This window comes from Poecilia formosa, unplaced genomic scaffold, assembly GCF_000485575.1.
Source record: "Poecilia formosa unplaced genomic scaffold, Poecilia_formosa-5.1.2 Scaffold6, whole genome shotgun sequence".
NCBI classification, from domain to species: domain Eukaryota; kingdom Metazoa; phylum Chordata; class Actinopteri; order Cyprinodontiformes; family Poeciliidae; genus Poecilia; species Poecilia formosa.
In genome coordinates, this window is record NW_006799945.1 from 1860920 (window position 1) to 1887615 (window position 26696).

Here is a 26696-nt window from a genome sequence, read left to right on the forward strand (position 1 = left end):
GTGGCTCATTAAAATTTGTTTTAATATTAATTCCAAAACTGCTGCAAGCCCATCACCCCCCCAGCTTCCCTTTTCTCTTCCTGTTTCCTTATCTTCCTTCATTTGTTTTGAATCTTGCAGTTTGTTTCTTCCTTAAACTGCTTCAGCTTCTGCTGTGGAGTATTTTCTCCTTTCGTCGAATTTACTCTGTTTCCTCTGTGTGTTTTACACATGGTCCTATTTTTTATTTTTTTTTTTTGCCCTTATGCTTCAGCATTCTTAACAAATGTATTACCATATCTGTTGGGTTTACAGTTTTCACTCTCATGTTTTTCGGTTCATGCTGACAATATTCCCATCTTGTTTTTAAACTCCCTAACGCCTCCTCTGTCCACATTAAATTCCATCGTTTTTCTCTCCTCCCCCTTTTTCCTTCCTTTTTCTCTCATGTCTTCCGTCTTCTCCACTAAGCCAGAGAGAGACAGGAAGGAAGGATGTAATGACACTGCCATAATGGAGCACATTGCTCAAACTGACCTGAAATGAATGGAAGCTCAGATCAGCTAACGTTAAACCACGCCAGGTTAAATCGCAGGATGTTAAGGAACTCGATGTGGAGCAGCTTACCGCTTTAAGAACACGATCAGCCTGAGTTTTCTGTATAAACATTTTTATTTTATCTTTTTACAGAGGAAAGAGCAGATAGTTCTTTATGCTTTTACTTGTGGAGGTACATTTCAGATGTTTGCAACGCACGGTTTCAGCTTAAACAGGTGCAAAAAAAGTTGGTTTGTTTTCACAATATGCATATTTCTTGAAATTGATAGCTGTCGAGATTTATTTTCTCATCTTAGAGATCCAGAAGCTCCTCTGAGATTTTTCTTTTTTTAATTTTCTGTTGGATTTTCGCCAGTAAAAAGAGAGTCGTGACTTGTCAGCAGTTTCATGGAAATTTCAGAAAAGCCATACCTGAAACATGCATTTTAAAACATGGTTGAAACTTTATTTAAAAAAAAAAATGTCTCTGATTTTCACTTTGCTGAGGTACTTTCCGTTAAAATGCAGCTCAGCTTATTCAGCAAACCAAATTCCACATTTTATGCATACAACTTAGAGATGTGTTAGCTAAACTCCACTCAGTTGACTGCGGGCAATCCACAAGAAGTTTGATATTCATCAGTGTTTTTAACTCCAGTTTTTTCTTCAGAGGGATTTATTTTTAAGTAGAAGTGCAGAAATAACCCTGAGCAACATGTTTAGAACACTGCAGAGGTGTCCCAATAATTCGGCAACAAAAAAATGATATCTTAAATTGAAGTGGTTCAACATGAGAACTAGGGGCAGGTGGGAACAGCTAGACGTGATTTTCAAGTACAAATATAAAACCGACCAGAAGCTGCAAAACAACCACAGCATCCATTGCAGGTTCCAGGAATGATCGCCAAGAAGACAGACTGATGAAAGGTCTGCTCCAACCAGTTGGCCACACCATACGTGCACATGGAGCATAATCCATGATATTTTATTAATAATAGCAGAAAGAGCAAGGCAATGAGGAAAAAAATAGAAAATATTCAAATGCAGGACCTGATTCTACGCAAGTTGAAAGCTGCTAAAAGTCACTAATCCAGCATATTGTTTACTGAAGCAAAGAAATCACCCAGAAACTCTGGTCTTTCTCTCGGCCGCTGTTATTCCAGCAGTCATAAGGATGTCATGCAGTCCTTATGACTCATCTATGATCACATATTCGCTATTTTAAATTGGCTTCCTTTACACTCTTATTGAAATCCTGTTTTGGATTTTTTTTTTCTGTAATGTTGTCTTTTTATAACAACTGTACAGGAATTCTACTTTTGGTGATATTCTTGAAGTATTTTACACATGTAAATAAGCATCAGTAAAGAATATGCACTGTGCAAAAATATTTGAATATCCTGATTTCATAATATTATCTGAAGCAGCTGGTCGGCCATCAGTCAGTTCACTCATCTCTCTATTTATCCATCCTACATACAGTGTGTGGTTTTTGCAGGGTCATTTGTTTAAAATTGGTTTATTGTAGAAATATTTGTCATTTGCTTTTTTTATTTTATTTATTTGCTAAAAAGGAAAGAACAGGTTGGATATTTGAGTCTGAAAAGTGAGATTTTGACTTGAAAGATGCATACAGATGTTTCTATCCACACATGAATGATGGTCAGTTTTTGAACTATATTTTTTTTTAAATCTTGTCGATCTTTAAATTCCACCACCTGCCATGTCGCTGGTTTTCTTAATTAAATCAGGGAGTCTGGGGCGGGATCACACACACCACCAAGTCATTAAACAGCTTTCTGCGTGTGTGCTCACTGATCTACCTTTGTGTACTGGAGCCCATTAGGGAATTGGACCACATCTGGACAACCCTAGCTGTCATAACATGTACCCAACAAATAGCACGCAGCTAACATGTCATTATTGAGATCAACCTTTGACCTAAATTTGGCTTGAATAATCCCGTTTCATCTTTTTCTGATATATTTTGGCTATTGACCTCATGTAATCTTTGAAGCTCATATCCAGCTTAGCTGATGTTGTTGATATTCCACTTATTTTCAAATTAACAGACGTTACTTTTTCCAGCACCATTTACTGATTACCAATTTAATTGTGCACGCAGAAATGCAGTGCAGCCTGCGTAGACATGCGTGTACAAGCGCACCAACAACGAATGGGTTGGGGTATGACAGCTTTTTTGTGTTTGCAAACAGGAGTTGAGCAGGGCAGAGCCTTTCAAGGAGGATTAGGCTGCCAAGCGTCATCGGAGGAGACGAGTAGGCCAAAGACCACTAAGATGTCACTTACACCGCAGCAGCCACTGCTGGCATGTCTCTGCGTGAATGCAGCACTGTCCTTACAACTGGTGGAAAGTGGAAGTGTGTGGGACAGTGATTCTTGAGAATAGGAACAAAACAGGTCCTATGGATAAAGCACAAAATTTGAATAAAATATACACAAAATATAATTTTTCCAAATATCTGACTAAACTAACCTGGTCATGTGAGTACAATAATGTATATTTTCCAGGTATTTGCTGAATATTTTTTTTATTTTAAACATTGTAGTCGGTGGATGATGCCTGTAAAATCCCTTGTCCAGGAGCAGAATTCAACACATTATAATAGTTTACAACAATTAAAGAAATACTAAAATTATATATTATGACAATTAAGTATAAGTAGTCATATGAATAATTATAAAAGTATCAATAAATTGAATTAAAAATAATTTTTTATATATTTTCCAACTCCTTTGAAATTTGCCCCTAGTTTTTGTCAACACCGTCAGACATGAAAAGAATGTAAAAAAAAAAAAAATCAGGCATTATTGGGGGACACCAGAACTTCTGAGGACCCCGTGACCTCTTCCTTTCTCTTCCTTTGCTAAGAGGGCTAGTTAGCTCTGGTTAGCTTATGTTATTCTTTAGTTTTTTCTTCTGTTTTATTCCTAAGTTGCTCGTCACAACCATGATGTGTTAACTCCATAACTGACAATTTACAAAACTTTGATGAAATTTTGTGAAATAAAAGCTTAATTTTAGTAAACTGTAAAGATTTCATGGACCTGATGAGCTACAATATGACCTCCTTCAGAATAACATCATATAAATTGAGGTAGTTTGGCTTTTTTCAACTCCATCAGAGTTTTTGTGACTCTTTCAGTGAAATTCCTGTCAAATCTCACTTAAATGTGCAATTAATTCATTTTAATGTATTTTACATAAATTGCATTACTTCACTTGTATCAAGTTTTTAATTTTACTCACTAGTTTGTCACCACCTTCAGTTCTGTGTCAACTCCGTCATGCACTGTCAACTCCGTCAGATGGACTTTTTGTTGTTTTTTGTTTTAAATAATATTTATTTTGTCTTGAGAAGCGTTTGTCTGTAAAATGAGTAAAAATATCACTAATAGGGTATTTTAAAAATCATTTTTTATTTATTTTTGTCAGATGGTGATGACAAAGTTCTAGGTCAGGTCGATTAGAAATTTAATTTTTTTTAAAAATGTTGCAACTGGGAGCCTGCACCTTAGCATCTTTACATTTCCAAAACATTATTTGTCATATTTGCATAAATAAGGTTGAGAAATAATAAAAAAAAAAAATATGGGAAAATTAAAACCCATTTTGTCCCTACTCTCAAGAATCACTGTGGGAATATATGTTTGCTGAAGAACAAAGGAGACGGTCTTCACAGTGAACAAACACACACACAATGTATTCACTATACGTTGTAGAGCTGCTGCACAGCCCTGACAGGACCATCTGTTCCTGCTGAAATCAGCACAGCAGGATCCTACCAGCGCACACACAGTTGTAGCATGCTTCAGCTCTGGCATAGTGATAGTCTATTTATTCCCCACACTGACGCAGGACAGTACTCACACTGCTGAAATGAGTAATATGATGTGGATGGAGGACTAAATACTGCCAGATAGATAGATAGATAGATAGATAGATAGATAGATAGATAGATAGATAGTGCTCTGTCCATTTAAATAATTGATCATGCGGTGTTACACTGCCCTGTTAGTGTTATCTATTTTCCCTCCCAGAAGCAACATCAGCGTTTTCTCTGCCTTCTCATCAATACTCTGTTCTCTGACCTCTCCTGGCCTGCGCCTGGATCTGGTCAATGTACAATATACAGTTTCAGTAAAATCAAGCTTAAAAACCAAAGAAACATCCAGTTCCAGTCAAATGCTTACACGCACTGATCACATGCATGAAAGGAATACATATTTTTCTATTTTCAGTGTGAACACAAATAACTGCAGTGATATTATGACGAGCAGAATTGAGTTTGGATTCGGAAATTTACACATTTGTGGGATATATGTTCATACATTCCCACTAATACTTGGGTTGATGATCATGAATGAACAGTTGCAGACTGCTAGAAGTTGATTGCATCAAGTCGTTAACTTTGTAGCAATGTCTCATGCTACGCATGCATGTGGTAACAGTGGGAAGCAAAACATGTTTTATAACAGCAAGAAACCTGTAGCAGAACCTAGCTCAGTGTGAGCAATCAGAAGCACCAGTTGAGGAATACTTTCTCTGTTGATTAAATAAAAAAACGTAGAGTTAGAGGAGTTAAAGTATCTCAGAATCCTAGAGGATTCATGTGGATCAGAAACACAGCTAGACTGATGAGTCTGAGCCAGCAGTAAAATGTATTTGGAAAAAATTGTTTATTGTCCTTTACGAAACCAGTTTGACCATTTGACTCCTGATAAAACATTGAGTTTTGTCCAAGTTTCATCCATCAAGCTAACATGAGCAAAACAATAAAATAAATACAATAGAGTTAGTCACTTGTGGTCTAATATGAATATTTTTTGGTTGCGTATTGCATTAAAGCCTTGCCACATTTATCAGCATAAAATACCAAGAAATAAGCAAACTTGGTTATTTTTATGATAAATGTTGAATGGACAAATAAGTGAGGATGGAAGGAAAGTGCCACCCTCACACTAACATATCACTTCGCTCCAATTAAATGTGCAAGCAGATCTTTAAAATCAATTCTGCAAGAGCATAAATGTTGTTCACATCGTCAAGTAATTTTTACTAAACCTGTTGGAATTAAACTTCAGCAGCGCTTTGAGAAACATTACTGGAAATTGTTGTGTTGTATTTTATTACTCTAATTCCTGGCGGTGATTGAATGCTGCACTTGGCAGTTGGCCTACTCGGTAATTGCGTTTAATATTTGATTGTGGGGAGATGGTAGCGGTGAAAGATGCTACAAATTGGTGTAAATTCCACTTAGTGAATGCATACTTCCTCTGTTTTCCAGTGAAATTAAGCTTAGAAATGACAGGAAATGTCTTTGCTGTGAGCGCAGGACATGCCAGTGATATCCCGTATATCCTTTGTCCTGATATCATTCCAGGCCACGCCGAGCCTGCTGCATAGTCCTGCATTAATGAGACATAATGCAGATAATATCCACAGCAAGTTGCTCCCTAAATATCATGTCTGTTATGCACAGTACATGTGACAAAAGTACGAGCGCAAACACCTGTGAGGTTTTTGCTGTTCTTGTGTGTAAATTCGATTTATAAAGGTCAAATCTGCGTAAAGGTTTAGCTACATTTCTACGATGTTGTTTCACACCAAGCTTTTTCTTCTGGTCTTTTCTTATCAGTAAAGGAAGGAAGTATAATGATATACTTTATTTAGAGATAATGGACGTTTTTATCAGACAAGAAATCGTGTGTGCTCTAGAAAGGAAATAAGTCATTATGCGAAGGGAATCTCCCTTTAGCCTAAGGCTTAAATTACTCGTTGTGGTACTACTTATCAGTTCGGACATTTGGATGCTGAACCTTTGGTTGAACAAGAAGAAAAGCTGTGCATTCTAAAGTAAAACTTTGAATTTTTAGCATAGCTTAGTCAAAATGTGACATTATACTTACTTTTTCACTCCTGGCACATCTGTGGAAAAACTCTACCATCGTTTACCTTCATGACTATGAATATTGGCAGGTTTCTCCTGGGATAGAAATATGAATAAATTCTAGAAGTAAGGCACTTAAAAAGCTATTTATTTTTGATTTGATCGACGGATGGGAAACAGGATTGGAAACTGACATAGAAGGAAAATAAATCAAAGAGTTTGTGCAGAATCTTCTCCGTTATCGTCTAAAATTAGCAGATCGATTTTTAAACAATCGAGAACAGCAGTGGAAACTCCCATGGTTTGTCTGCATTTTAAAATGCAGGAGGTTCTCTCCAGCTGTCCTTAATGAGACTTGATCATGTTGGGTTTTGCCTCCCCTGCTCTCACTGTGTTATCTTCCTGTAAGCGGCTGTCTGTCTTTTGACCACTTTCCTCTTCATTTGTCTCGGCTTCTCTCCGCCGATGGACCGAGCAAACAGACGTCTGTTGGCCAGCACCTGTTAAAGCAGGCCACACTTTGTCACAACAGAGGCATCTGAGACGTGATTCTGCATCCATTCTGCTGATCTGAGCTCGCTAACTAGAATGAAGAGATTTGTGTGTTCTGGTGTCTGTGTGGTATTTTTAATTACTGCGGACGTTTTACGGATGCTTTCACAGATAACGCTGGAAGGCAAACACACGTGAAAGCAATAAAATATCTTAATATACTGCCCAGTTCATTTACAGGAGCCAATGCATTTAAGCACTTAGAAGGTAAAACAATCTCAAATAAAAATGTATTTGATCAAAACCAGTGATGTCTCAGTTAGAGATACTCAACATTTCATCAATCCATGCATTGTTTATACCAGCCTGTACATGCAGGGCTGCAGGGGACCGGTGCCAATCTTCAGGGGTCAAAATACACCCTGGACAGTTTCCCAGCTTATCAATTAAATGAAACAAAATCATTGGGAAATGCATATTTTGCTTTTTAAGGTATATTAGAGAATTGAACAACTAAATTTGCACCAAATTAGATACTTTATTTGGTCTGATTTCTGTTACAGAATGTAGATTAAGCCCTAAAGAGTCATTTTACATTTACAGCTTTAACTCTATTCTATTTAAAATAAACAACATGCATTTTCCACCACTCAAAATTTTAAAGAAAACCTATGACTTGCTATTGTGCAAGAAATTGTTAGGTCAGCCATTTTTTCAATATACATGAACCTTAGGCAGCCATTCTGTCATTATTAATCAGTGATTTGAGTTTAGGCATTTTAAACTGTTTTTTAGCTTCTTCATTTGGCACAATTAGTAATTATTGCCATTTGTGTAATTACCTGTACACATAATCATGTGTGTGTTCCTTGAAGAAATGTACTTTTACTTTGTGACATTTCCAAGAGATTGCTAACATTTTGTAATGAAGGATATATATATAAAAAATAATAATAAACTAGAGAATCTTTGCTTAAAACATTTTCATTCCCTGTTCCCGTCCGTTTTAAAAGTGGCAGCTTGAGAAAATAGCCAGTCTGCAAAGGTGGAAAAAATCGAGTTTCTTCCTTGTTTTGAAGCCTCATAACATGTAAAGTTCTTACAAATATATGCATGAGAGAAATTTACAAATGAAAAATAAAAACATACAGACTTCCCTTCACCTTCATTATTATTTATGTACTCATGTCTCTGCAACGTTAACCCTTTCTGTAGATCTGTTTCACTGAAGTACACCCAAAATTACTTAAGACAAAGAATAAATGGCAACAGTAACAAAAATAAAAAGAGGAATATATGCAGTAACATTATGGACCTACATTTATAACCTCACTGTGTGCATTGAAGATGACAACAACTTAAAGAAGAAGCCAGATTTTCTGTTTACAAAAAAAAACATCCTTTGGTTGCATTACTTGGCATAAACCATAACTTTAAAAGGGAATACATCATGAACCTGAGCTCTGCTAACTCTAATTAGCACAGTATCTTTGCTTCTTCTGTCTTCTGCCACTCCGTCTCCACCTCTGTTCGTCTTGTCTGACGGTTATCAGATAAGAAAGGTGTAAATTGCTGCCCGCAGCTTCCTCAGCAAATTCTCCAGCTCTTTCTGTCATTCTTACTTCCTTTATTTCCCCTTTCAAAATTTTCCCTTTCTCCTGCCCGACCTGGTAATGAAGGACACAGCACAGGTGTGCGGTTTTCTTCATTCGTGACGCTGCTGTGGAAATCGATGCGATAATCGGGGGATGTCATGGAGTTAATGTGTGGTTTTGGTTTCTCCGTGCATGCCTGGATGTGTGTGTTCATGCCAATTCCCACAAACTATCTCTGGTGTTAATGAGGCAGGTTTTCAGCCAGGTTTTTTTCCCCTCTCTTTTCTCCTCCACTTCTCAGGAGAATAGCTCACAATCACACTTTAATGACCAGCCAGCACGGTGGGAACGAAAGCGGAATAGGAAAAGGGAGCACTATGGCATTGTGTGGAAACAATATAATTATTGATCAGCTTTAGTCCGAGTTAGACGAAATCGCCACAGGATGTGTTTAACAAACAGGATGTAAAGTTTGCACAGCCAGCATGAAACCACGGATTTGAAAAGCCGGTCTCGGTAATTTCCCAAGGGGGTGATGAAGATGATCTGCAGACTGTAGGCCACATGCTGTTTATCCACGAGAGAGCTTCATTCAGGGTTTGATTTAATAAACATTTGGTCCCCACATTGTGTAATATTTTTTATTTTTTATTTTTTTGCAATCAAAAATGCGAGGTATTTATCCTTCTCGTACACATGGCTCTAATTTCAGAAAAAGGAGAAGAAATGCAGTCAGACTGCGAGATGAAATTGCTGTTTATCACTGAATTGTTCTGATAATGAAAATCAAATGGGGGGGGGAGCTTTCACACTGCTATTTTGCCTCTTGGCAGAGCACTTGTGTTTCTGGGCTCGCCACTATAATCATGTGCACGCAGTCTTAAAGTGGCCAAGTCATGTTGGAGGAGAGCTTACCCGCCTCCAGCAATAAGCGCTGGCTCTGAGGTAACTGGCACAACGCGAGTGCTGGGACACGGGCTCTGCCACTGCCAGGTGTGTTGAGGAGGTAATTGTCATTGTGGCCGGCCCAAGGCCAGCAGCTTAAAGGCGGAGAGCTGGGGAGAAAATGAGGAGCAGCTTCTGCTCGAGTCTGTTTGCCTGAGGGGTTAGCTCAATATCTGTGTTGTTGCTTATCCGATTCCACTCCGTCCCCCACTTTGTACTTGTCTGATTGTTTAGCGCTCCTCTTGCTTTTCCTGTTCTTTCTGTCCCGGTCGCGGCGGTCCGTGATCGTTTACAGTTCTGTCTGCTCCTCTGCTTTGCCTGAGCTTTTCACCATTTTAATTTCGTTTTCCTTTCGTCTCAGGCTTTTTGTGTCACCAAGTGGAGCTCTTGTTGGAAAGACAATTATATGAATGTTTCAATCAATGAAATAAATATTTCCTAGTAATTCATTGTTCATGAGGAAACTCAAAAAAAAATTGAAAAGATAATTTCTTTGTGAACAAAAATTGAAGGTTGAGTTCAACTCTGTGGTCTTTGAAAGCAATGTTAGAGTATTTTTATTCCTGCTTTCACCATTATGTAGCTTTTTTTTGTTCTTTATACTATACTACTCTTTGAACTTGATAAACAAACAGCTCCAAAAACAATATATATTTTTTAATATTATTATAAAATTAGGCTCAGTGAATGCCATTTGTTGAATTTCCAATATAAAAGTGATAGATGTGCATTAATGGTTTCTTTTGTAGCCCTAACTGGACATAAAAAGAAAATCAGTGACCACAAACATAAAGTAGTTTCAACATACCTTCTACAAACGTGAAAAGGAATCATAAATTACATTTCTGTTCATTTTGCAGCTGTATTATTGACCTATAGGGAGGGTTTGTTGGACTCAAGAGTGTAAGCCAGTGAATGAAAACAAGCACGTGTTTGTTTAACATCCCCCTCCAACAGAACGTTGCCAACCCATGAATTATGAATAAGGGCCTGTGAGGCTCTTTGCATGTATTTGCCCTATGTGTGTCTACATCTATCTGCTCGTGAACGTACCCGTTAGTCTGTCAGTTCCTGCTCTGTTTCATGTATCCATTGTACTTTTACACACCTTGGAAAAGTTTATATGTTGAATTTGTCCATATTTTTCTCACATTATGAACCACAAAGTTCAATGTGGGTTATTGGAATTTAGATTAACACAAGGTTTTTTGTTTTGTTTTGTTTTTGTTTTTTTTTTGTTTTTTCAAATAAAGTGTTGCATGCATTTATTTTTAACCTGCTTTTACTCTGATGGCCCCAAGTGAAAGACAGCGTTCTCAGTGTTCTGCCAACCGCCATAAAAAGAAGAAGTGCTCAGTGTTTGCGAGTCGCATTTGAATCGAATACATATCGGATATGGGTCGCATTCGAAAAGAATCCGACCTGTTCTGTTCAGACTGTCATGAAAAAATCGGATACAGGTCACATTACGTCAAAAAAAAAAATCAGAATTGGGTCACTTCAGGCTGCAGTGTGAAAGCACCCTTAGTTGCAATTGTAATTAAAGTTGTTTTCCACAAAGCATTGAGAAAGTATCCACAATTTTTAGACTTTTGTTGACAAAACATTTTTGAAAACCATGTGTCCTTTTCCATTCAGTCTGTGGTTGTAATGTGTTAAAATGTGAACAACTTCAAGGAATTTGAATAACTTGTTTATATGTGGCACATTAAATAACCTCGCTATGTAGTGTTTAGTAAGTAGTCGTAGTACTGATCAGACCTTTCTTATTCTCTCTTTCTGCTGTTCATTCTTTAGAAACCATCGTTCTAGAGAGGCCAGAGTGAGAGACGAGCACATGAGGAGCAGAAACGTCTCACCATCAACATCCTGACGAGTAACCTTGCTTCTGCACCCCACCACACGCCCGCCAACTCCAGAAGTGGGCGTCAGCAGGAAGGAAACAAGTGACCACTCCTCCTGCAGGCATGGTAATGCACTGATTGTTTTGTAGGTGCTGGGGATTTCTGCGTGGGGGCAGGGTGTGGATTATCCACAGCGGAGAAATCACTTCTCTCGAATGGAGGCCGCGAGTTCGATCTGATAAGTTGTTATACACATCGTTAACAGATAATGTAAGTCCTGGCTGAGAAATAGATGTGTGATAAAGGCTTGTTCAGGGCAGATAGGGGAGGAGAGCTCATACATCAGTGAGAATAGAGTAGATGTTGAGAGGCTCTACAATAAGAAAAGAGAATGAGTTATGAGCATTTAGAAAATGAAGGAATGCAGCAAAATAGATGAGGCGAAGGTAAAAAGAGGCAGAAAATGAAACAATTTACAGCATCCTTCAAAATAATAGCACTTCTTATAAATGTTTTTTAACAGTAGTAGCAGGATATTACAATAAAAAATGTAGGAGATTCAACCTTTAATTGGGGAACAATTGTAGCATCTCTGGCACCATAATGAGCTCAAACATATTGTCTGACCAACTCAGAAATGGTTAACCTAATACAAAACTAATACTCTTCCACAGCAGCCTCTGGCACCCTGACCTAAATCCAGTGTACAAAAGTGGACCCAGGAAATTGCGCAAAGTAGATTTGTCAAAGATTCCTCTAGCTGTACGCTCCAACTTTGTGAAACATTACCGGGAAATATGTAGCTAGGATTCAGCAAAAATATAAAATAAGCCTTTTCCATTTAAATCATTTACATGAACGTGTCAAAAAAATAATAAATCTACCAAGAACAGTTATGGAGAAGACTGCTGATATGAAAGTTGTCTAACTTTCTCCAAGTTGAAAAATGCATTTGTCATGCATTTATTAAATAATATCTCATTAGCATTGGGGTGCAAGTAGTGCTGAAGATTCTTCACGTATGGCTGTTTTTCATAGAGCCAAGCCGTTTTCTCGTGACCTTTTGGATTTTCTCTTTCACGTTAGTATCACTGCATAATTAATACTTCTAGATTTAATTAATGTGCTCTGTCTTGCTAATATGCTCCTGACATTTAGTGAATAAATATTATTGTTTAATAGTAGCTCTTTTGTCTGCATATTTTTGCAGGTTTAGAAAGAGCAAAGAAATGTAACAACAGAAATTTTAATTATGTTAGAAAAGGTGTAAGATGGCTGGTGCAGAAGCACAGAGATACCGTTCAAAGGAACTTCGGCTCTGGGTGGAGAGGACGGCTCAGAGGATCAAAGAGAGCTGAGGGAAGAGAAAATGACAAGAGGAAGCAAATAAGACCATAAAACATAAATGATAGAATAATATGAAAATAACGGTAAAAAGGAATGTTGAAAGCAAAAGGGGATGTGCAAAAGTGGAGGGGAGGAGTGGAGAAGGAGCGTTAGGAGCAGAGAGGTTGAGGTAAAATGTGTGCGGGACGGAGGATTGATTAATGGTCTTGGCTTGTGACAGTGGAAGTTCCTCTCCCATTGGGGGTGGAGGGGTGAGCAGAAGATGAATTATTAAAAACTAGAACAAGAAAAGGGAGGAGGAGAAATTGGTACAAAAAGTGAATAAGTGGGAAGAGTCGTTTGTTTGGGAGGCAGAGGAATGAAGAAAAACGGGGAGGAGAGGAGAAAAATGCACTTTGGAAAGAAAACAAGACGTTACTGGTGGTGCTGAGGTTGGACGTTGCACAAAGGGAAAACATAGCTGAGCTCATAAATAACCAAGGGTAATGAGACCAGTGTATGCCCCACGCTGCAAACTCAGTACTGTGATTACTCCTGACTTAGGGCAATGCAGCAATTGCTGACCTTGGCAGCGGCGTCAAAATGCAAGCCAAACAACACAGCAAACAACTGTTTTCATTGATGTTTCTGTACAAGTTCAATAACTACACCTGCCTACAGTTTGTTTGTAAGTGGTAAACTGTTCTTTCTGTCTGATTGTTTGACCATGTGGTCACATTATTGGTGTCAGCCTCAATTTCTGGGTGAGACTCTAGAGAATTATCCCAAATGGGATTTTGAATTTCACGTGAGACACCAATTGGCTGCAGATCGGTGCAGTTGTTAGCCCAGTTGCCTTTCAGCAGATGATTGTAGGTTTGGTTCCTGTGCCACCAAAGCACCTCCAACTTTCTTTTTTGTGTTGAATGGAAGGGAAAACAACAAGCTAAATTAGATGGTCTCTCTGCTTTCCATTTCGCTTTTCTATTCAGCACCAGTTTTAAAAAAAAAAAAAAAAAAGCCAGCCTTGAAAAAAGAAACATAAAATGAATGCTTAGTGTACTAATAATGGATCACAAAGTCGGAATTAGCCATTAATTTTTCATTTCTAAGTTTTGTATTTACAATACACCCTCTTTGAAAGCCTAATGGCTTCTGGTTTGCAGTTCCCAAACTTTTTCAGATCTCAACTCACTGCTGCACTGAGTTAAGGAGAAACCGTTTAGTAAACCACCTCCAGTTTCTCCAGACGTTTCTTTAAACCAAAGTCTCATGTCTCAATGCAGCTGAGTAAAAGCACATCAGGCATGTTATGAATTGTTGTGAATTGTATAGAAATGACTTATCGAGTATGATGTTAAATTAATATCCAGTTCAAGTCTGAAATGCTCGGTTTCTTCCAAAGATAAATTAAATTTTAGTAAAACAGTTTCAAACCAGTTGAAATTTTCCATCATCAGGTTGCCAAAATTAAATTTGGACGTGCAGAATTTGCATGCAAAACACTCAAAATATAATATTTCATCACAGCAGAGGATGTGATTGATTTGATATATTCCGCAACTCTAAACAAAATTTAAATAATAGCGTTTAGTTGTTAGCCGTGATGTAACTAAAAATATTTTATGTTCTTTTAACAGAAGCTGAACTAATGCTTCCTTTCTGCTGTATTAAAGCCAAATAGACCATGTAATGCATCGCAGTGTTAAACCATGGAATTGTTGTATTTTTATTGTGTTGTTTTATTGTTATTGTCCCACTCCAAATAAGTATTGACCAGCATTGACTGTTAGTACGCTGCTTTCAGCAGTTTACTTCAATTCAGGAAGCAGAGTAACTTTTGTTAGTTTTATAACATTTTGCCTTTAAGTAAGTCTGGAATGTTTTAAATCTTTACACTTTTGGGGGGTTTAGATCTATAAATCCTAAGTTAACTTTTATAAAATGAAATTTGTCACTGTAGTGTATTTGTGTTTTTCTGTGTCGCTATTGTTTATGTCCATTTTATGTTCCTCAGCAAGTTAACTATATATATTTCATTTAAAAGTTTGTGTATTTAAATAAAATTCATATTTCACCTCTCAGTCCTGTACATGATTGGGAAAAATGATGCTTCTTTTAGCAACTAGGTCATAAAGTGTTATAGAGCCTATAAACCATGGTTCTGCATTACCAGGAGCAAAGTGCAGAAGCACACACACCCACACACACACCTACACACACACACACACACACACACACACAAACATCTGAGTCTTTTAGTAGAAATTAGGCAGTGGGTTGATGTTTTGGAGGCTGGTTTATGGGCTTGACTTATTCTAGCAGAATTTCTATGAACATCATTCTTGTCTAAACAATACAGTCTATGAATACTGATGGCACACAGCATAACTGTTCCAGTGTGTGGCTTTGCTGTAGCTCATTTCCCCCCCATGCTTTCAGTTCATGTGATAGACCTGGTACTAATGGTATTTCTGATATTTCGACCAATCCATGCGTGGGGGGGGGGGTTTCGTTTATTTATTTCGATGCATGTGTACCCTGCTATCTTGCGTATGTGACGTTCTGCATGTCTGGTAATTTGAGAGACAGCTAGTGAGAGTGCACAAAGCAGGATGGAGGAGTGTGGCGAGGCCACCCTGCCAAGCAGAGTGCAGATAAATCACAGGATGAATTTTTAATGCAATCCCCCTGAGGCTGCTGGATATTGCAGAGAAGGCACTGAGTTGTTGCTTTTTTCCCTTCTGTCTTACTTGTTCCGTCTCTCAAGGACTATTTTGAGATGTTTTTTTTTAAGTTTCTTTTTCTTTCACATGGCATGGTTGCCTTTTGTTCTAAATAGGTGTGACATCTTCCCCAAACAGCACTTCTGAAATGTTTTTTTTGCGTGGTATTTATAGGTGGTGATGTCTGTTTTTCTGGATATTATTTTCACTGTGAAGGCTCGTGCTGTCAGCTTTTGAACAAACCTTTTTTTTTTTTTTTACTTCAGCTTCCCAAAAATAATAAAAGTTATTTATCTACCTCTGCAGTTTTGGCACTTTTCTGCGTTCATCTTCTTCTATTTCTTTTTGTGCTTTTAACACATTTAAGAGGCTTTTATCATCTCCACTTCCTAAACACAAACACGCACATGTGCACAAAAATGTTCATAGGTTCTGATTAAAAAGTTACAGGTGTTCAGGGCAGCTCACACGACCACCTGAATTAGGACTATACTTTCTATCACAGCTGATATTGCTCTAGTAAGCTTTGTCCTTGGCCTTAGGTCATGTAATTTATAGCAGATGGCTGTAGAGACAGGAGGAGTTTGGAGGGGACAGGCAGCAGAGGAACGGAAATTTGTGGATTCTGCCCCATTTAGTTGTGAAGTAGCTGCTCCTGACAGCATGTGTGACTGAGCACAGCACCTTGAACTGATGTGCTTTTACTGCAGGGCGTTGAGGACAGATGTGGAGCTTATGGACAGAAGTGATGACGGTGACTGATCATATCATGTTTTTTTTAAATATCTATATCCCTCTGTAACGGTCCTGTATGGTTTGCGTGTATTGAATCTTTGTCAGATTTTTGCCGTGATATTCTGTGTTCTGTCTTGCATTAGAGTGTTTGCACATTAGTGCACACTGTAAGTTGTAAATGCTGTGTAATGTGGTTATGTAACACGGTCCTGCCAGCTGGTAGGTTCCAGTGGAGCATGAAATGGAGTGTAATTGGCAAGTGTGTGGTCTAAAAGCACCAGTGACATGTGAAGGTGTACAGTGTGTGTAAAAATAATATTCCCCTCTTTATAGATTTCTGGGTTTTTTTTTCATGCTTTTTTTAACACTTAGACATTTCTTATCATCAAATACATTATAATATGCAGTTTTCAAATAATGATTTAACAACAAGAACACGTCAAAAACACAGATTTGGATGCGAGTATTTGAGTTTTAGTGCATTTAATTTGGATTGTTTACCACAAAGTAAATGATGCTCACCCATTTAAATGAGATGATTTAAAATAACGTTCACACTTTATTTTACATCATCTCATTTAGATGCAACAATTTAGCCAAAAATGACCATTTGGGGTTCTTTGAGGGTTCGAACGAGGCTGCGTGTAGAAGAAAATTATTTTTAAAGTGGTGCAACTGTGGTTGGTGAAGAAAGAATAAAGCCAGGAAGTCATAAATTGTAAATTCTGACTTCTTAGTTGTTGTTTTTTTGTGTGCAACAGCATTGCTGCATCCAAGCTTGTTCAGTCAAACAGGCTCAAAGATCATCATAAACACTGCTCGGTTAACTATGGCTGTACCTGAAGTCAATTGTTACGTCCTCTGTTCAGCTTCAGGTTAAAGTGCTCAATTGAATGCAATTTCATTCCAACTCTTGAGGTTGTCACAGGCAGACTGGATCATAACCTCTGATTTATCTTTCATGCCTGATTTGTTTCCTTTCATTCACCCGCTTGTAAGAGGATATGCTGCACAGGTAACTTCTGTCTTTCAGAGACTGTCAGCCGAGAAACAACATAACCACGAGTCCCTAGAATTACCTCTGAGTCTCTGTTTCAAGGCCCATCACATCTACGCTCCCTCGTCCTCATGTCAGCAGTGTTATCTCTACACACGCTGGCTCGCAGGGTCGATTCTTGTCAGCGAGTCCCACTTAACGGTGTTGATTTACGTGGTCATCACAACAGCTGGCCAACAACGGCCCCCTCCGCAGTCAAGGAACGCAGCTTTACATACATAGATTTGCTGGCACCCTCCCTCCTCTCAGCTTGGTTTATGGTTGCAGAAGCTCCCATTAGCCACAGCTCATAAAATCTGCTACGACCGCTCTGTTAAACACAGCTTTGAGAAGACACACAAGTACAAGATAAACCCAGTGTGGGAAGAAAATGTTGGATGAGCCCTCAGATTGATGCGTTACTCCTGAGAAGTGTCATTGTAAAATCAAGTTCATGTACGCGTCATTGCATGAGAAGCGTTTTGATATTTCTTTACTTATTTTTTCATTTAAAAAAAGTTGCTCCACCAAAGATGATTAAGCAGGACACTACTTAAAACCATGTCGTATATTTTAACATCGGCATATCTTAATGCTATCTTAATTCACCTCATGTCTCTCCTGTTATTGGCTGCATAGTTTCGAAGAATCTGAAGTGATCCTTTGTTCGAACTCCCTCAAATGTTTCCAACAACACTCTACGTCCCGAACCACACAGGCTGTGAGGCTGCAATTATTGTGCTGCGCTTGTTCTCCACGCTGCTAATGGCTTTATCTCAGTCACTTCAGTGAAAGAGAGTGTCACCGTTTCAATTAGGATCGGTGTGGAGTGTGCCTGCCTGTGTGTATGTGTGTGTGTGTGTGTGTTTTTTCTGTGTGCGCATTTTCTCATGTTGTGGGTATGTAGACATGATTATTAAGTCCAGAGGAGCTGCCGCCATTTAGGAATGTAGATCTCAGGGTGACGCTTTAGTTTTAGGATTTATAAAGAAGGCTTTTTGTTCATCTTTGAGAATTCACTGTTGAGTGTGTGTGTGTGTGTGTGCGTGTGCGTGCGTGTGTGTGCGCACAAAGGTGGTCCTTGGATTTTAAGTAGATTGATAATAGCCCTCAGGCTCCAGCACTTTGAAAAGGTCATCTCTCCTCTTTGTGTGTGTGTGTGTGTGTTGCTTATGAGCGCTGATGTGTCGGTCTCTTTGAGTTCATGTGTGTGTTGGAGAGAATAAAGGGAAATGTGGGGCTTTGAGATAAGCAGGTCTACTCTGCAGCTTGGTAGGAGCGCCGTCCTCACACTTAACTGAGCACCTCACACTTAGCAGGAATATTTGGCATTGTCTACTGTTTAAAAAGAAAATTCATCTCTCTGAAAATTAGGATTTTAGACGACTGCCGTATTTCTGAAAACAAAGACAAAGAGAATCAAAACAGAAAGAACAATACTTATTGGTTCATGGATTATACATTTTGCAGCTCCTTACATGTTTTGTTGTGTATTCAGCGAAAACCAAACGAATAAAATTTGAGTTCACCAGAAAATGTATATTGATTTTACCGGTACGAGTTTCTGAAAGCACTAAAATTCTATTGTGAAAGATAAAAGTTGTGAACGATCACCTGCGAGACTGATTCTGGCAATAAACCAGAGTAGTTTTGTATCCACTGAATGTTGTCTTTTTCGTATGAGCAGATTTAAAAATCTGCTTTTGTCGGGTTAAATGAAGCACATTTGTAGCCTGAAATGTTTTTTATGTTGCACATGAAATGTGCTGGAATTGCAAGCCTTAACAAAATAGGTTTTAATTCAATTATTTAATAGTTACTATTATCCAGTTGCAAATGATCAGTCTCTTTCTGTAAGGATAAAGGTGAAGAGGTCATCCACCCTTATGGACTTGGAGCCAAACATAAATCTTCCAAATACCAGTGAAAACATGGATAAAGCTGCACAGCAACTATAGGAATAATTTGCTTGCTCTAAAGCCAATAAAGATTTTGTAGTTAAGTATTGAGGAAGGTTTGAATAATATTTGACATTTCATTTACAATAAAATGTGACTGAAAACTTTTTGTTTTTAAATTGAGTCTCGTTCTACATCGTTTTTTACGAGATGCTTGTCTTATTTGCTGTAAGAAATCAACCTTTTGGTTAATATAAAAAGATTTGACATCGAAATCTGTCAGGGTATAACTGTGTCTTTAATGTATCAGCTCACTGGCAGTGGATCAGTGGACTCATCACTAGTGTTTTTATTAAAGATATTTTCTCCATGGCGCCAAGCTTTGAGATGTGAAGGCAGAAGGGATGAAAACAGGCCAACGTTCACCACGGTGTTTTTATGTAAATCCACATGTAGATCCAGAGCTCTGTCTGGATGCCATTTACTGCAATATGCAAAAAAAAACTAAATACACCGTTGCACCTGCTGCTCTACTTTATTCATCTCTTTACTTTCCCTTTCATCTTTGTGCCTCCTACTTCACAACCACTTTTGTTCCTATGTGTCTTATAAAGACTCTGTACTGTTCCCATTTCCCGTTCCTGGTGTTATCCGCTCTCCTCCTCTTCTGCTCCCGTGGCAAGCTCCCTCTTTTTTCTGTCATTAACTCTCCCCTGAGAAACCCTCATTTGATGTTTCGCACCTGGTGTCCTCCTTCAGTGCTTGCCTTTCATATACTTCCTGAAGAGTAGGAAGGAGCAAATCAGAAAGACTGAGGAGCTGACATGAATTCCCAAGGCCAAAATGTCTGATTGAATTAGGAAAGGGCGGACAGGGTATGAATACCGTGGTAGGATTGATTTCTGATGGCTGTTTGTGCTTACAGTATGTCTCTGGGTTGGTGAGCTCTCACAGGCTTCCTATTCATAAAAAAAGTTGCACTGTATGCTGTGTCAGCAACAAGAAATGCTCCTGCAGTTTTCATCCTTAGCCGTAAGGCTGAAACAATTAATCGGATCAGTTGGATTAATCGCAGTGAATCAATTATTGAAATAATCGCCAATTAATTTAGTAATCGATTAATCGTTTAACAAACTCAAAGATGAATTTCTGAAAAAACAACATTTTCAGAGCAGTAATTAAGTCAAAACTGTACAAAACATATCTGCATTTTGCATTTAAGATGAAAACATCTTTGTCTGTCAACTCATCTGATGTGTAGCTTTAGCTTCACTTGGTTCAAAATCACTAAGGTAATGCTATATTGCAGCAAAATAATTTAATTCACATTGTTTAATGTGTTTATAATATTGTATTAAAAAAAGTTCAAGTTGTTTCAATTTTTTCAACTGGTTGAACTATCAGAATCATCGATAGAATAATCTGTTAATAAAACAATAATTAGTTGCAGCCCAACTTAGCTGTTTTCTTTATAATGAAAGAAAAAAGTGTCCTCAAGCAGGTTTTCATTTAATTTAGTTTTCTTTCTATTTTTTCATCCTCTCTGAGTGGCTAAGGAAGTTGTCTGTCCTCATTTTCAGAGGTCCTTCCGTTCCTTCAGCAACGATGACCGCCATGTCATGGCGAAGCACTCCACCATCTACCCCTCCTCGCAGGAGCTGGAAGCCGTTCAGACGCTGGTGTCCACCGTCGAGTGTGCGCTCAAGCAGGTCGCCGATTGGCTGGATCAGAGCAGCGGCGACGCCCCCGACAGCAACTTCGACAGCCAACCAGCAGACAGCACAGAGGAGGACGATCCTGGTGAGGAGCCCAGGGAAGAAGCCGAGGAATCCAATGAGGGATACAGGTGAACGGAAAATACACCTATTATACAACTAAGGTTTATGGTTATTATTTTTTAGCCACAGAAACTGTTTATGTCGGTAATGTAAAAAAAAAAAAAAGATGCTAACTAACATTTTCATCTCTAGATGCTCCCTGTTACGGTATGCCCTTATTGCAAAATCACTAATATTCTTTCATGACTTTTGATTTTGATGTGCCACCTGCAACATCATCAGTGCCCCCCATACATTCATGTTTTAAGAAACTTTCTTTAAGTGCTCCTGGTCTCTGTGTTTCAGCAGAGGGAGATAACTCTACAGCTTTTCAGTGTCTTGCCAGGCAGAGTCTTCATGGTTGAATATCTTCATGAATCTTTTTTTTTTTTTTTTTGTAGAAATGGTTCGCTAGTTCTCATTACAGTGCTGAATTGCTCTGTCTGATCTTATTTTGTCATATTAACTGCAAAGCAGTATTTTAATAATTTAATTATGCTGCCTGTAAGCTGATTATTCTGTCAAGCAAGCAAGGTTCGACACGTTTTTTGATCAAAGCTGTTTACAAAGAGTACGGTTTTTCATTGTCAGACAGCAAAAAAATAATAACTTTCTGCAGAATATTTATTTTATATGATGAACAGTAGAGATGTGCTGATCAGGTTTTTTCCTGCCGATTCCGATCACCCATGAGGGCTGTGCGCTGCTTTACCTGCTATCTGATCCTCCATATGTCTTTTTTACTGCAGTGAGCCTCGATGTAGCCGAACTCCGTCAAGTATGACATTGTTTTTATGCCATATTAGATTTGTTGTGTTGATGCATTTTGACGTGCTTCAATTTTCCGCCGCAACACGCAAACTTCCCCATTCACTCAGTGCGTTATAGGATTTGTTGCTGCGCGTTTGCGCAGTGTGAAGTAAAGAGGAGACCAGCTTCACAGACAGGCTGTGAAATGAGAAGCAGGTAATCGGTTTATGTGATCGGCAACACGAGACCGTGATCGGCGATCACCGATCATACACTTTTTCACGGAAATCGGCCGATTATGATCGGTAGCCGATCGATCGGCACACCTCTAATGAACAGTTACAACCTGAGGCAAAGCTTTGATTTTTATTAAAGAAATTCCTATTTATGCTACTCTAATTGAAGATTATGTCGCGTTCCGACTTGCAGTAGATGACCTTTTTTACGTTTATTTGTGAAGCAGAGAGTCTGGCGGTGGTGGCACGCTCTGTGGAGTGATGAGGGTCGGTCTGGTGGCCAAAGGACTCCTGATCAAAGGCGACATGGACCTGGAACTGGTGCTGATGTGCAGAGACAAACCCACACAGACACTGCTGGACACTGTCTGTCACAATTTACCCACACAGATTCAGGTTAGAGACGCACTCTGACCCTTTCATACACACAAGTACGCATACCAGTACTGCTGTCACTGGTATTTTCTTTCCCGCAGCAGGTCCAAAATTTTCCTTCGACATGCACACACTAGAATTGAATTTAATTCTCCTTTTGAATGTGAAGAAAAGACAGTTAAGGTTTTTGTAAAGCATTTCTTACTGGAAGAATTTAAGCAAGCTGAACAGGCTTCCAGATTTATTTATTTATTTTTGTACTTTTCTGTCTCTGTTTGCCAGCGTTCGCTGTGCTGTGAGCAGAAAAGCTCTGTGGGTGTTGGTGTGAGCATAAGTAGGCACGACGCAGCAATATCGTCAAGTGTGAAGTTGAGAGGTGTCATGTCCATGTGTCACATTTCCTCATTAACAAGTCATGGCTCTGAAGTGAAGCTCCTGACAATTATCCAGGGATTAACTCACACAGGGACACAACAAACAAGCACAGCAAAACTCTTATTTTATTTTGTTTTAAATGCTTTATGTCTTCTCAAAGAACGTCTTCTTTTACAAATGGAATAGAAAAAACTCACAAATTATCCACAATTCAAACAGTGCTTTAACTTAATTATTCTTGTCCGATTAAACTTAGCTTCTGTTTGCAAGTAGGTGATGTCATTTATTAGCATTTGTCTATAAGGCATATGGGGGAAACTCTTCATTTTGAACAGGGCCAATAAACTCTTCCTGCTAGGTTCACTATTATCTCCTGAGAGTGGGACTAGTCACATTTTTCTCTCCTGTGGGTGTGTGGAAACAAGCAAGAAGTCTCATATCTGAGATTTTGATTTTCTCCTCAGAGCCACATGGCCACTTGTGAGTCATTGCTCACTTTGACAGTGGCTGTAGCACTCAGAAAGAAACACTTGTTTTACGCACAGAAAGATTTACAATGAAAACTGCAAGTTTGCTTTAACGCCACAATGTAAACAAGAACCTAACTAATCCCTTTGGTATCACTGATGTTTCTGGTGATTTTGCACCTGATATTTAAAGTATTACAAACATGTGACATCACAATCACAAATGTCTGTTGTAATTTTATGTAATGTAGCAGCAGTGTATGAAAGTTAGCCCTCAAGTCCTTTATGTTTTGGATTTGTTCCTGGCTCTACTCTCCTGGTTCAGTACCAGGCCTTATTAAAGTGTTCAGATCAGCTGAGTTGGATCATTGAAATCTGTAAGAAGCATGCAGAACGTTAATCCTCGAGGGCTAAACCTGCTGGACACCACATCTGACAGAACAACACATAGCAGTACTGCATAACTGTATGTGAAAAGAAAGTGATACTCTTTACTTTTCCCACTCTGAATAAAATCTAGTACAGTTTCTTTCCAAAGTTCTCTAATTGGTAAACAGACTCCACCTGCTGTGTTTTAATCTTAGCAGTTTTTTTTTTTTTTTCAGGAACTATAAACAAACAGCCTCATGAGCCCAAACAACTTTTTAGCAAAACAAGCATGTAGGAAAACTAACAGTGCATTTCACTGTACATTTATGAAACGTGGTGCGGTGATGGCATCATTCATTGTCGATGCTTTTCCTCTACAAGGTCAAAGACGCTTCCAGATAATGCACTACTTTATGCTGGTCTGGGCAATGGTGGGCAAATGAAAAGCACTGATGTTTGTGGTTACAAATGTGTGACAAAGTTGGACAAGTTTCTTTCCTGTTATACTTTTGGTTTTGTATCCGAGTCTGCTGACTCGGATACATTTTGCGTCAGCTTTTATTCATCTCGTGCCCTCGGCCCTCAACCATTTGTTTTTGTCCACTAACCCACGGCAGAAGCTGACAGAGGAGAAGTACGAGGTCTCAAGCTCTCTGCCTGAGGCGGCCATCCTGGTACAAACTACAGCGGATCCGAAGCTTAAGCTGAAGATCACCCTCACCTCACCCGCCATGAGGGAAGATGACGATCTCGAGGAGGAGGAGGAAGAAGAGGAGGAAGGCGAAGGGGAGGAAGAGGAGCCGGAGAACGGGGAGGACGGAGAAGAGGTGGCGGAGCAGGCAGAAGCAGAAGCGGAGGCAGAGGTTGTAGAGGAGGAGCAGGAACAGGAAGATGGTGAAGGTACGAACCCTGAATTGGGAAGGTATTTGTTTTTATTATTTTCTAAGGTTGACCTCCCGTACTCACACAATTTTTTTTTTTCTGTGCTAAATGTGCGTCTTGTGAAACCTAATTGTTTTTGTTCTTAAACAAGAGTTTTGAACTCATTAACTGATGATGACACAAGACAAGACAGGAACAGGCAGGAGTGAGTTGAGTAAAAATCATTATTGAAAAACACATCTTTGTAGTGATTACTTAAATCTGAACACAGACGTTTTAAGTTATTAATTTATTAAGATAAAAAAATATATCATTATTGTTTTGATTAATTTAAACAATAGTGTCACACACAAGAACTTGACACAAAAAATGTGAGAAACCAGATACAAATTGCATGGTTGAAAACATAAAACTGCCAATCTAAGCTGTTATAATAAGACAAGCACGCTTTAGATGAAAAAAAAAACATCCCTAAGTGTTTTGGGAGTTGTTTACACAAGCCTACCACTTCCTTTCTTGTTATTTTGCAAGGTCAATAGGTGTGCAAAATAAATGTCAGCATATTAATCATATTAATTTGCTCACAACTTCAGAAAACACTGAGATGTTGCAAGGTCTAGTTTCAGACCTCTCCAACTGTCTTCTGTCAAGTGAAGAGTATCCTGGTGAAAACGTGACCCCAGCGCTCTGTCAGTTTAGTGTCGGCCCAGTCGTCTTGTGTGCCGACCTTAGACCTGCTTTTCCAAGCGAGTCTGACCATACTGCAGGGTGTTCAGATAAAATGTAGCTGTTGACTGAGTTTTAAAGCAAAACTTCAAGAGTGGAGAAAGAAATAAACCAGCACCGGAGTCCTGAGGGAGATACACTCCAACCTTTAAAAAAAAAATATATATATATATATATATTAAAAACAAATTAAGGTTGAATTGAAGTTCAGAAGGCATGCCTGTGCTATCTCGCTGAGGACTCATCTCGTGTTTGGTGCTCCAACAACCTGCTTTCATGGCAAGCAGAGGCTGGTTATAATTAGTCTTGGTTAGCTGGGGAAAGCAAGGCCAGCAGGCCAGTGAAATCAATAACTGAGAAGCAGTGGCATCAAGCTCGCCCATCCATCGCGTGGCTCCTGTCCAACGAGACATTCGGCTCTCACAGAGGGATGAGAGATGGCGCGAAGGTTAGTTGTACATCATTCCCAGGCCTCAACGAGACGGAGAGAACGGCTCACATCCCCCCCAACACACACACACAAACACACGGCCATATTTTTCAGCTGATAAATAAACATGCCCGTCTTACTGGATCTAATCTCTTAGATTTATAAAGAGCATATTTTAAGATGACTGGGCCTAATATTTCCCCCCATTATTAAGTTGTGTTCATGGTGCGAGATATATATATAAAAAAAGACACATATTCAGGGATGATGATCACATTAAGCACAAGTGAAACTATAACTGTCAAGTGCAGATGTTATTTTCACGCTGTTTTCATGATGTATAGATGTAACAATATATACTTAATTTAATATATCAGGCTGATGCACTTCTATTACCTAACTTTAGATTTAGATTTTAAGTAATGAAGGTGCATCTTAGGTGGTAAAAATGTTTTCAAAAAGTGAAATGTATACATTACACAGAGATACTGTTACTTCTGATTATGACAGCTTATAGCTGGTATAAACCCTAAAATCGGATTTTCAGAAAATCACATCACGTTCAACCAAACAAATGAGATAATAATACAACTACGTCATCACCTGCTGACTTCAACTAGAGAGTAAGCCATAAGAGGTCATTGCTGAAGTAACTAACTGTGTCCAAGCATACTGAGGGAAAATTAAGTGGAAGAAACCAGAGGTATCATCAGAAGCGTCTTACATGGGCTAAGGAGAAAAAGAGCACGGCTGAGGTTTAGTCTTTTATTTTTTAGATGAAAATACATTTTGCATTTTATTTGAAAATCAGTCAGAGAATCCTTGTTGCTTGACGTCCAGTGCCAAGTTTCCACAGCCTGTGATGATTGTGAGTGCCATGTCATCTGCTGCTGTTGGTCTACTCAAGCTCGTACATCCGTCTGCCAGAAGACTGTAGGCCGATCCATGCTCTCGTCTGCTGACAAGCCATTGAAGATGCTGATTTAATTTTCCAGCAGGACTTAAACACCTGCTCACCTCTAGAAGTAGCAATACCTAGCTCATTGACCACGATATCACTGTGCTTTATTGGCCAGCAAGTTAGCCTGATCCAAACCCCACAGAGAATCTCTGAAGTGTTGTCAAGAGGAAGATCAGACATCAGATCCAACAATGCTGGCGACCTAAAGGCCGCCGGCTGATCGCCTCGGTGCCATGCCACATTGAAGCAACAATTCATCCAAAAAGATCCCCAAGCAACAGTT

At 38.9% G+C, this 26696-nt stretch overlaps 1 protein-coding gene across 8 annotated transcripts in view; it reads left to right on the forward strand.

Moving 5' to 3' along the window:
- The window catches only part of strbp (spermatid perinuclear RNA binding protein), a 90475-nt gene that overhangs the window by 31481 nt on the left and 32298 nt on the right, over positions 1-26696 (forward strand). For 6 of the 8 annotated variants that reach the window (XM_007566517.2, XM_007566524.2, XM_007566509.2 and 3 more), the window contains 4 exons: positions 11258-11430; positions 20606-20871; positions 22053-22224; positions 24032-24314. In XM_007566517.2, the coding sequence (XP_007566579.1) occupies positions 11428-11430; positions 20606-20871; positions 22053-22224; positions 24032-24314 (724 nt within the window). In that variant the 5' untranslated portion in view covers positions 11258-11427. The remainder of the gene's footprint in view (positions 1-11257; positions 11431-20605; positions 20872-22052; positions 22225-24031; positions 24315-26696) is intronic. The other 2 variants (XM_007566533.2, XM_007566547.2) reach the window with 1 other exon arrangement.